General features: G+C 44.7%; 1 protein-coding gene across 4 annotated transcripts in view; it reads left to right on the top strand.

The window, feature by feature from the left end:
* Positions 1 to 12,165, top strand: part of LOC133111183 (A-kinase anchor protein 13-like) — a 44,806-nt gene that overhangs the window by 13,786 nt on the left and 18,855 nt on the right. For 3 of the 4 annotated variants that reach the window (XM_061221345.1, XM_061221344.1, XM_061221343.1), the window contains exons 3-13: positions 326 to 410; positions 870 to 994; positions 2,104 to 2,423; positions 3,211 to 3,258; positions 6,395 to 6,581; positions 6,886 to 6,988; positions 7,398 to 7,440; positions 7,845 to 7,956; positions 10,271 to 10,439; positions 11,876 to 11,943; positions 12,099 to 12,150. In XM_061221345.1, coding sequence (XP_061077329.1) covers positions 326 to 410; positions 870 to 994; positions 2,104 to 2,423; positions 3,211 to 3,258; positions 6,395 to 6,581; positions 6,886 to 6,988; positions 7,398 to 7,440; positions 7,845 to 7,956; positions 10,271 to 10,439; positions 11,876 to 11,943; positions 12,099 to 12,150 — 1,312 coding nt within the window. Of the gene's footprint in view, positions 1 to 325; positions 411 to 869; positions 995 to 2,103; positions 2,424 to 3,210; positions 3,259 to 4,314; positions 4,527 to 6,394; positions 6,582 to 6,885; positions 6,989 to 7,397; positions 7,441 to 7,844; positions 7,957 to 10,270; positions 10,440 to 11,875; positions 11,944 to 12,098; positions 12,151 to 12,165 lie in introns of those variants that run through there. The other variant, XM_061221346.1, reaches the window with a different exon arrangement.

The raw sequence follows: 12,165 nt of genomic DNA, 5'->3' as shown, positions 1-12,165 counted from the left end.
CTGTGGCAAGAAATATGGTTCCTGCAGAGGTACAGAGGTGCAGGTCTCAGTTTAATCCTCCTCTCTCTCTCTCTCCCTTGCTCTCCTCCACCCAACTCTCCCACTCTCCCTCCTCTCCCTCACTCTCCTTCCTTTCTCACTCTCTTCCTCTCTCTCGCCCTCTTTCTCTCTTGCTCCTCTTGTCTCTTATCCTCTCTTCCTCTCTCTCTTGCTCCTTCTCTCTTTCTCCCATCCTGTCAACCCTTTCTCCCTTTCCCTCCTCTCTCTTTCTTCCTCTCCCTCTCTTTCCTCTTTCTCCCCCTCTCTCTCTCATCCTCTTTTTCAGATCCACAGAGAGAATGACTCTTTCTGCCCCTCGCAGCTCTGTGCAGCCCTGCCTCAGGAGGAGAAGCAGAGCTCTGAGCCACCAGGTAAACTCAGAGAGATGTGTACACTGGTGTAAAATCCAGCTATTACCAGCTTGAAATACCAGCTACCAGCCGTTTCAAAACATACTGTAGCTTGAGCTGGTCAAACCATGTTGAGTATGCAGCTGGTCTTGCTGGTCAACCAGCTACCAGCTGTTTCAAAACCTAACAAGCTATTCTTTTCGGCAGGGTATGTGTCTCTGTGAAGCCTAATTATTTTAATTTTCCCTTTGAAATCATGTCCTGTGTGGCTTGTCTCAGGTTGTGTGCTATGCTGTGTGTCACATTGACCATGTATCCTTAGCTGTGTTAAGAACTGCACGTTGTGTGTAGCCCATTCTCCTGGTTGCGTTCATTTAAAGAGTGTTTGTTTGTTAGCTTCCCATGTGTTAGGGAGTAGTGTGAATAAGAGGGAATTAGTTTAGGTGACCCCCTGACCCCACTCCCTTCTCTCAATCCCAGAATCCTGCCCGCGCCTGACCCCTCTGAGCACGGGAAGCTCCTCGTCGGCTGCCAGGCGAGACTCGGGTAGCGGCGCCGATGGATTCTTCACCGCGGGCACAGGGGAGCACAGCGCATTCCCCAAGGTGAGGTCACGCTATTTTTACTGAGGGTAGGTGATGGTCAATCAAGGAGGTGTCCTGGTGACATTTCCTCAAAGTCCTCATCTTGGCTTGGCATGGCTGCCTTTATCTGTTTTGTGTTTTTCAAACAAGTGGTCGCGGAAAAAATATTGATCTCCTGCCTAGTTGGAAACAAACACGGTTTTGATTTTACATGACTGCTTTGGACACCAAAACAAGCCAAACATCAAAAAACATCAGTAAGACGTTCTTCCTGTCTCCTTTTGATGACACAGGAGGTTTGTGTGCGAGCCGCTGGCAATTTGAATGACAGAACAGTGATGGAACACTGATTATTCGCGACGAGGTAGACAATGATGTCAGAGCTCATGTGTCATGATGATGTCATGTGACCTCAAGCCGAGTTAAGGGACATGGGTGCAGTTTTTTTTATGTCAGTTGTTTTGTTGAGGAGGAACGCTCGCTGCGAGACGCGAGTGTTTTCCTGTGCCTCGTGAGCTCTGCACTGAGTCATTCCTTCTGGAACTTTCTCCTGGGCCCTGCCCATCGTAAAGCCAGAGTCCGCTCGTTAAGTAGCGGCGTTCTGGGCTGGCGCTCGTCCCCATAGCGCCCGAAAGCCAACAGCCGGCTTTAATGAACACGACTGGGCCCTCGGTCTGCTCCCCGAGCACACCGCTCTCTGGTTACACAGCGACGCTGCGCTGGAAAGAAGGTTCCGGCCTGTCTTTCAGGATTAGCGTTATGGCCGCGGCAAAAATGTCAGCGGCTCTCAGGAACGCTCCGTTCCGAACCCCCGGAGGGACCCCGAACGTCCTCATCTTTCGCATTTGCCGAAGTATTCCAACGGTTCTTCAGAATGTTGGAATACCTGGCAGAAACTGCAGGCTCCGCTCTCCTCTGCCGCCTCTTGAGGGCCATGCTACGTCGCAATTTAAGGTTCAGTTAAGGTTCACTGTGTTGTTTCGTATGTAACAGCTAGCAGTACCACAGCAGGGAATCGAACCCCTGGCCTCACAACGATAAGTGCACATTCCTTACAGTTGTACCACACGACAGGCCTGTTTAGCCTCAGTGGGTGACGGCCTTGTTCTCTCTCTCTCTCTCGTCTGCAGCTGGAGGTAGAGTTGATGACGGGGGACAGCACAAGCGAGGTGTCTGTTTCCTGCTCATCCAATGAGGACGCTGCGAGCCTGGGGCCTCCTGGCTCCGCCCCTGACTGCAGTGCGGGGGGAAGGAGGAGCTGGAGTTCTGAGGAGGTGCAGCGGCCGGGCACAGCAGGAGCCGGGGAGGAGGAGGAGAAGGACCGTTTGACGGAGGTGCCAGCTCGCTCCTCCCTCCTGCGCTGCCCCGCACGCTCCCCCTCCCCTTTCCGCCGACACAGCTGGGGCCCTGCGAAAACCCACGAGGGCGAGGCAGAGACCGGCCTGCGCAGGTGGGTCCCAACCACACCCTGACCACACCCTGACCACTCCCTGACCACTCTCAGACTACACCCTGACCACACCCTGACCACACCCTGACCACACCCTGACCACTCCCCGACCACTCCCCGACCACACCCTGACCACACTCAGCCCACACCCTGACCACTCCCTGACCACACCCTGACCACACCCTGACCACTCTCAGACTACACCCTGACCACACCCTGACCACTCCCCGACCACACCCTGACCACACTCAGCCCACATCCTGACCACACCCTGACCACTCCCTGACCATACCCTGACCACACCCTGACCACACTCAAACCACACCCTGACCACTCCCTGACCACACTCAAACCACACCCTGATCACACTCAAACCACACCCTGAACACACCCTGACCACACTCAAACCACACCCTGAACACACCCTGACCACACTCAATCCACACCCTGACCACACCCTGACCACACCCTGACCACTCCCCGACCACACCCTGACCACACTCAGCCCACATCCTGACCACACCCTGACCACTCCCTGACCATACCCTGACCACACCCTGACCACACTCAAACCACACCCTGAACACACCCTGACCACACTCAAACCGCACCCTGAACACACCCTGACCACACCCTGACCACGCTAAAGTTTTGAAAAATATATTATTGCGCAGAAACAAAATTAAGAGCAGCATTATGAACAGCAAAAAAAAAAAATACAGTTTATAGTACACTGAGCACACATCTCTCACGTCTTCTCTAATCATTTTTCATCCATAATTTTCAGCTCCCTTGGGAGTCTGGCGAAACGAATCCCAACATTTCAGCGGAGAAGGTACTCTCAAGCTTTTTCTGAATTCTTCCCTTTAGAAAATATATATGTTGTACTGTTATGAACTGGCATGCCATTTATCCATGGGCCTCAATTGTGAACAGGCACTGAGCTACAGATCCTAATGTCGCCCAGATGGGCTAATTCAGAGCATTCTGATTGTTGGCCTGACCGATCCATACAATATACATATTTCTGGCTGTGTTACTCCTGCTAAAGCAATGACACACATGAACAAACAGATTCTTACATCCTGTGCCATCACACTTTTTCTTTCATTCTCACAGTGTTTATTTTGACATGAGATAAAGAGATAATAGATTTTGTAATGCTTTATCTTACATTAAATACCTAGTATTTACTGGGTAAATACAGATACCTGAGTAATTATTAGGTAACTACTGATTAGGATATATTTCAGTGGTATGTGCTACAAAGTTAAGTCAGGAAGCCATCTGTAAGTACTATGCAAATACATTTTACAGCCTGCTTCATAGTACTTACCCAAAACAATCAAAGAGTTACCTAGTAAGTACCTGGTATTTGCTCAGTAAATACTAGGTTATTAACAGGCTGTAAAATAAACAAGGATATAGGAATAGACAAGGAAATAAATAAATTACATTTCATTTCTAAACAGGCTGTCTGTATGGATATTCAGGTTCTGATTGGCAGCTCATATACTGCTGAATGGTTAAACTATAAATGTGATGTAAATTATATGGTAAACATTGTCTCCAATGGCCAATACCAAATAGAGGTAGTATACAGTGGGCAGTATAGGAACTTTGTTCAGGTACTTTATACAAAACTTATGCTCTGCTCATTTTGGTTGTGTGAACAATGTGCTGACTCAGTGCCACGCGTGTCCTGTCTATATACGATCTGTTCGCTTGACACAAAACCCCCGAAAATACAGCTGTAAAGGAGGAAGGTGTTAGAAAAGCTATGTGACTACGTGTCCGTGTGGTTGAGTGTGTGTATGTGTGTGTGGTTAAGTGTGTGTGTGTTTCCTCCGCCCTTTTTGCTTTCAGCTCAAGTTTAACTGTGACAGTCTGAAACTTGCCATTTGTTTGCTTCTGTTGTGTGTACGTGTGCGTGAGTGAAAGAGGGAAAGAGAGAAAGACAGACAGAGAGAAAGATAGGTAGAGAAAGAGGGTGAGTGTCGGTGTGCAACAATGTCAGGCCTCTGTAGGTTATGACAACCTTTCCCTGCCTCCTATGGTGACAATGACGGATATAGTTATCTACGTCACCGAGCCAGATTCAGGGTGAGTTGGGCTTCCTTTCACAAGGTGTTGAATGTCTTTGCTTGATGCTCTTTACTGCTATTTGCATTTAGGTAACCGTTTTTGAATGGTCATGTTTCGGTCAGTGACTGGTTGTGTTTTGGCCAGTGAATGGTTGTGGTTTCGTCAATGAATGGCTGTGTTTTGGTCAGTGAATCGTTGCACACTGGTCAGTGAATGGCTGTGTTTTGGTCAGTGAACTGATGTGTTTTGGTCAGTGAGTGGTTCTGTTTTGGCCAGTGAATGGTTGTATTTTGGCCAGTGAATGGTTGTATTTTGGCCAGTGAATGGTTGTGTTTTTGTCAGTGAAAAGATGTGTTTTGGTCAGTGAACAGTTGTTTCTTGGGCAGTGGTGGGTCTTGGCATCCTTTGACCACTCTTGTGGACCTTACAACATAAATGGTTCATTCTTGAAATTAAATGTATTAATTAAAGGGGTTAAAGAAATGTAATTGACATTTGCAGTGTGTTAAATTTCTGAAAATGTACAGTATTTTGGCAACTGAAATGTATTTTCAAAACATAGGCAGGATGTGGTGGATTTAAAATGCACAGTGTTATATCTTACAGTACAGTATCTGTTAGATAGCAGCCTGCGACTGGGAAGGCCTGGACATGTTTCTCAATCCGGCGGTGGTCTGAGCTGTTCAGCTTGTTGACACATTTCCTCTGGTGTTTCTTCCGTATTTAGATGTGAGATAAGATGTCTGCACAGAGCTGCTGACGGACATCACCTTACCAGGCGGCCCTTTGCGTGACTGTTAAATGTCTAAACTCTGAATCTTGCCTGATACTTCGAAGTATAAAGTGACCGAATGAGAGAAGTTTCGGTCACACTTTCTAATAAGCTACTTGAATTGGCATTAACTAATGTAGTTCATTAATTAATCGACATACACATGCATTAATTCATTGATTAACTTTTGATTTATTAACTATTAACCTATGTATACATTAGCAAACCATAGGATTGATGTATATTAATATATAATATATAATATATAATGTAACAAATGAACAAATTCTTCTTTTTTTTCATTTCCAATAATGAATTGGTATTTACTAGTATAGTTATTAATGATGTACTAATACAGAAACAAAGCTGTACTTCTCAGTATTTTGTTAGGTAACAACTATGTTAATGCCAGTTAATGTAACCCTCTTGTAAAGTGTTCTAATCCCATATTGTCATCTTTCACCTTAAAGGGGTAATTTCAGCTCAGATCTGTACTTTTGTACAGTTATGTGATCTATATGCTTCTCACATGGAGTTTCTCACATCTTTCAGGGCTTTGTAATGTTCCCGGTTTAGGAACGAAGGGAACCTTAACTGTGTTGCGGGAGACCTGTGTAAGACTTGCATCAAGTTTCTGCAGTTCCCTGCTGTAAAATCCAACTATACCTGCTTGACCAGCTTGAAAATTTAGCTGGTCATAAGTTGGTTATAAGATGGTCTAGCTGGGTATGAGCTGGTCAACCAGCATGGCCAAGCTGGTCATGAAGTTGGTCTATCTGGTTATGAGCTGGTCAACCAGCAAGTACTGGTAGCTTGTCTGAGCTGCTCGCTGCTCGACCAGCTGCAAGCTGTTTTGAAACATAGCTTGGGCTGGTCAGACTACATCATGCTGGGAGCTGGTCTGATCTGGTCAACCTGCTAAACCATGTCGAGCTAGTAGCTGGTCTGAACTGGTCAACCAGCTAAATCATGTTGTGCTGGGAGCTGGTCTGAACTGGTTTAACCACCTACCAGCTGTTTCACAACCTAGCTTGAGTTGTTTCTTTCCAGCATGGTTGCCTGCCCATTTCTAGGAGGTGCTTGACAGCTCCCATTCTTGTGTGTTTGGCTGCAGTTATAGCCTGGAGGGCCTGAACACAGACAGCGTGGGGATGAAGGACTATCTCAGACAGCGGGTGTTGGCCCCGGACCCTGGCCTCGCACCCCGCCCCAAGAGCAGGGAGAGAGGGTCTGTGGTCTCCTTGACCGAAGAGGATCTGGGGTCGGACCTGGGGGAGCGCAGCAACAGCCTGGGCAGACAGGTGACCGACAAATTACCATGTACCATCACTTTAATCGGCTACTTGCCATTTACAGTAACCTGAATTCACCAATCGTTGTTCACAACCACCAGAATCAGGTACTTGCCAATTACCATCACCTGAAACAACCAATTGCAACTCTCAATCATTAGATTTGATTTGGCCAATCAGTCACCTTCACTTGACTGCATGGCACCGCATTGCCACCTATCATAGGTCATAACTGCAGCTTGGGGAGACTGCCTTTTACTGTCATTTTAAATGTCAATCAAATTGAGAATGCTTTTGCTGCTCTGTATTACAGATATCGGCAGTGTTCAGATCCAAAAGGCGTCTCCATGGCTCCATGACTCTGCCCCTTACCAAGTCCGTGTCCTTGTTGGCCATCAACCAGAGGGATCTGGATGGTGAGTTAGGGGGGGAGTTATTAGCTCGACAGTGAGATACTTGGGGAGTTATTAGCTGGACGGTGAGTTATTGGGGGAGTTATTAAGTGTACAGTGAGTTAATGGGGGAGTTATTAGCTGGACGGTGAGTTAGTGGGAGTGTTATTAGCTGGATGGTGAGTTATTGGGGGAGTTATTAAGTGTACGGTCAGTTATTGGGGGTGTTATTAGCTGGACGGTGAGTTAGCGGGGGAGTTCTTAGCTGAACAGTAAGTTATTTGGGGAGTTATTAGCGGGTAGGTGAGTTATTAGCTGGACGATGTGTTATTGGGGCAGTTATTAGCTGGACGGTGAGCTATTAGTTATTAGCAACTGGTGAGAATCATTGCCTACAGCATCTCTGATCACTGCTTTTCCTCTTTGCTAACAGGAATGAGGTCTTTCTCCAGCGTCTCTGGCTCTTTGGCACAAAGGTGAGACCTTTCAATTTGTTGATGTACTTCACAGAGAGCCTTATGTCCTTTACTTACTTTACTTTTCTAAACCTGCAAACCCTCAGTCTATATGTCCAATGACGTTCTGTGGGTGTCTGTAGCCCCCTTTCCCCATACATGGCAAAAAACAACTCAAGTATTTTCTTCTTTCATTTAGGCTTAAAATTCTATTTTTATTACATTTTTGCAAAATAGACAATAATATTGCCAGTGAGGTGAGACTGTTCGACTCATTTGGCCAATTTGCCAATGGTTTAAGAAAATTTCACTTGTCAAGGATCATTACAAGACAAAAATACTTGACTTCTTGCAGTGCCCTGTGTATGTTTGCAAAGCAGTGAAGTTTGTGTTTTTGAACTGTGGCCCCTCCTACTCCTGCACAGCATCTCAGAAGAGGCTCCAGGGCCCCTGAGGGCCGGTGAGGAGGGGAAGTCTGGCACCAAGGTGGGGCGCACCTTCAGCTACCTCAGGAGCAAGATGTACAAGAAAACCAAGGTGAGCTCTAGAACCTTCTAGTACTGACCCCCTGTGGGGAAACTCAAAAAGTAAATAACAAGCCTCTAAGCCAGGCCACAGCAGAGGTGAACATATTAAACACTGATCTAGAGTCAGTTACCAGCCTCCAGCTTTGTCCAAACCATAACTCCACCATTTGTGGATCAGGGGCTCGAAAATCCTTCTAAATTGCTGTTGAGGAAACAAAGCTCAGTTCAATACAAAAACTGACTGGTATTCACTCAAAAGCCTGTTACCAGCATGTTTTCTGGGGCTAGTCTGCACTGTCCTGAACTTATGGGGGATAGTGCACTGATGGGAGAGGTCTTAAGTTCTGACGGGGCCTGTAGGAGTGTTTCAAAAACCCAGTAATCTGTTCTGACAGGAGAGCAGTTGCAGTGGCTCTGTAGTTTGACTTTTGAAGGTTCCGCTGTTGATATTGCGTTGCCGTGGGGATGTTGGTGATCTAGGAGCTGTCAGATTCTTCAGCGAGATGAAGGCTTTATCTCAACACTCCGGGGGGGTGAAGTGAAACAGGAAGTTGGGGTTGAGCCGCGGTTTCTCCCTCTTCGGGGAATCTAGACGTGGATTTCGCAGCTCTGAGCTCGTCAGAGAAAACCGCTTTGTTTTTTCAACACCAGTGTTCTCGGTTTTGGTTTCCTTAACCGCCATGAACCATGAGAGAGGGATGGTTTACAGTGGGCTCCGTGCAATTTACAGCGTTGTCTTGAACAAAATGGAAATAGTTCCCTCCCATTTTCGGATGTAAATGTATCCGCTTTTCAAATTCACACGCAAAGACTGATAGAGATTCAGAGATGTCTCGTTTATTATTAACACACTTTACTTTAGTCCTTAGAGATCGATGCTACTGCTGTGTTAAAAAAACAGTTCTGTTCACTCCTCTACTCTTTGTTTATCTTTCTATCTCTAGTTTTATCTGTTTTCTCTCTGAAATTGGTTAATTTCTTTTTTTTATTCATGGTTTGTGTTGGCATTTTAATTAGCAACTCCCGTTTCGACTTTATACTGCATTTGGCTTCCTGTGTGTGTGCTAAGGAGCTGCCAGTTTGGCTCAGTGATGCTTTTAATATACTGATGTTGGGTTGTTTTTTTGGAATCTGTGCTACCTACCGCTCACAGCCTCTATGCTGCAAATGGTGGGCAGAATTTGTGTCATCTGCAGTTTCACATTTAACTCGGACAAGAAGTGTGCAGCTTTGGCAAAACCGCTGGGGTCGTGCTTGCTTTGTGTTAACATCACACATACACTGTATTTGCAGCTTCCTGTATGCCATTTCTGACTCGCTGTTGACAGCTGCCAAATGCGTTGCTGTAGCACGGCTTGTCAGTCAGTATGATGTTGTATCTTCTTGGAGATACTGTTTGTCAGTTGTGCATGTAGTCATAATAAATCTAAGTAAAGAATATTGCAACGGATAGAAAGTTTTTACGTTTAGAGATTAACGTATGTAGTAATGTAATAATGATAAATTATTGTTGTTAATATCAATCATTTCAGGTGCTTGTTTACTAAAACAACACTGCAAAGTGCTTTTTAGCAGTCAGTGTTTGGTCAGGTAATCCTGTGGGTCGCCGCTTTTCCACGTGATTATCAGATGGAAATTTGAAATGGAAAAAGCTGTATTGCACATTTCCTGTGAGGTGGGGGGGGGGGGGGGGTTGTTATCAAAATCAGCGATGTTGCTGCATGCTTTGAGCATTCAACATTTATACAGCTTTTCAAATATGTGCTTGGTTACTGTACTGCTTGTACCCTACAAAAACATGGCCTTTTAAAGCTTGTCTTTCAACTGTTTTCTTATGTGAATGTCTGGCCAGTCAATTTTCATTGCAATATGTGATGTGTTTTCTTTTGATGCTCTCCTCAATATTTATGAATTTACTGCTCTGCTCATACAGTACAGCCTATCTGTTGTATACCTAATATGCTATACTATACTGTAAGTAACCGGAGGATTTGTGTACATCTGAATGGTGGGTTGATGAGATAAACAACATCAGGTCTTGAAATTTGCCAGGAAGCACAAGGGAGTTGTAGTACTAATGCATCTCATAGGCAGGTTGCTGTAGCTTCAGGATTTGCTTACTCTCAGTTTGTCTTACCTAATACGGCAAGTTCATTCTGGTGATTTCTGAGGCTGCAAACTGCATTTGAGATAGCAAATAAGACTTCTTCCTCAATCCGAGTTAAAGAATGTTGATTGAATCCAGGCTATACTCTTTTTTTTGTTGTTTGTTTTTTGTCTCCAAACATATTTCACTTATGTGTTTCGTTTTGTCTTCTGCGCAGGAGAAAGAGAAGGAAAAGAACAGAGGTAAAGAAAAAGAGAAAGAGGTGAAAGAGAGAGACAAGCGAGTGCTGAACGGACATCTTTTCAACGCCGCAAGCTCCGCCCCCTTCGTCCAGTGTCAACAGTGCCACAAAGTCATCACAACCAAAGAGGCATTCAACTGCACCAGTAAGAGCCAGAAAGACCCTGCTATTTACCTACTTTCCACCAGGTGTCTCTCTTACTACTGTGTCTTTTATACAGGAGTAAAGACAGATGAGTGGATTTTATAAGCTATTCTTGGAGCTTGTCATTAGAATCATACAGATGCCCATTGTCTGCTATTTTCTTATGCATATAAAAAATCCTGCTATATGCACTGGAAATGTCACGAGACTCAATAATGTTCCACTAACATTGGTTCAAAACCCCATGTGAGTAAAATACTGTGCGTGAACATGGAGAATAGAATTATGTTCATTAGAAAATTTGATTATGTGTGAAACCATTGTTATATGTTCTATAAATCATCTATAATTATGCTTCTACAGTCTAGATTTTATACTTCATAAATTGATTGTGGTGATTAGTCTGTGTTCACTTGCGCAGGGAAAAAGGCGGCTATATTTAGGATCACATTTATTAACTGCATTGGAATGTGCTTTTAGAAGGAACCATTTCACAAGTGACAAGTACGCTGCTGCAGCTAATCACCCTCGGATGTTCTGTGGTTTCACCACTTCCTGGTGTCCCTGTTGAAATTGTCGTCAGTATCAGCAGGCTATTTCCTATGAAGTCTGTGACAGGCGATCTTCAGAGTGAGACGGAAGCTGGTATTGGTTTTTTTTTTCTGATGAACTGAAAATGTATTACAGCTGAAAATAAATCTGTGTGCTGGATTTTCACAACTCTCTGCTCTGAGAGGTAGAAAATAACATAATAAGTGTATCCAAGTGTATTTAGGTGATTTGTAGTGTATTTCGATGGTATGTAGTGCATTCACAGGATTTACAGTACATTTGGGTGATGTACTTTATAATATATTTATAAAATAGTGTAGCATATTTTGTGAGATTCACATTTTCGTGGTTTATAGGGTCTCCTCACACAAAATGGCTGCTTCTCTGTACAAATATGTTTAGCCTGTTGGCTGCCTTCAAAATAGTTTATTAATACTGAATACTGTAGTTCCTCTTCACGCTAGTTTATTAATACTGTATAGTTCCTCTTCAATGTAGTTTATTATTACTCTATTATACAGTATCAATAAACTACCTGGAAGAGGAACTATACAGTCTATATAGTTCCTCTTCCAGGTAGTTTATTAATAGCATATAGTTTTCTGCAGTAATCTCAAAACACTTTTTTTTGCTTGACTGATGAGCTTTAAAGGAAAGGTTGAGGTGGAGGGGGGTCTCTGTGTTATCAGGGACAGTAGGTATTAGTCTACCTGCTGGTCAACCCAGAATTCTCTCCGGCAGTTCGGTGCAGTTCGCCATCTGCGCTGACTGATGTCTTTCTGCTCCTCGTGTGACCCGTCAGTTGGGTATTAATAGAGGCTCCAGTGGGAAGGTTCTGTGTGGAGGGTCTAATCCAGGCCTGCCATGCGCTTGTGTTTCTGTCAGACTGCAACGCACACGTCCACAAACCCTGCAGGGCGGCGCTGCCTGTCTGCACCAAGACCAAGATGAAGGTGTGTGAGCTCTCTCTCCCTCTCTCTCTCACTTTCTCTCTCTCTCTCACACACATCTCTCTCTCTATCTCTCTCTGTGAAATATGACTATAATGAGTGTATTTATAATATCATATTATTTTGTTGAAGATTAGTCCCTTTCCCTGTTCCCCCAGCTTCTGAAACAGCAGGTTGCTGTACCAGATTCAAGCATTTTGAGAAGCAAATGTAAGTTAGATTTTT

The sequence above is a fragment of the Conger conger genome, chromosome 15 (assembly GCF_963514075.1).
Source record: "Conger conger chromosome 15, fConCon1.1, whole genome shotgun sequence".
Classification (NCBI taxonomy): Eukaryota; Metazoa; Chordata; class Actinopteri; order Anguilliformes; family Congridae; genus Conger; species Conger conger.
The sequence above is the reverse complement of the archived record's forward strand: the minus strand, read 5'-3'. Positions and strand labels throughout refer to the sequence as shown.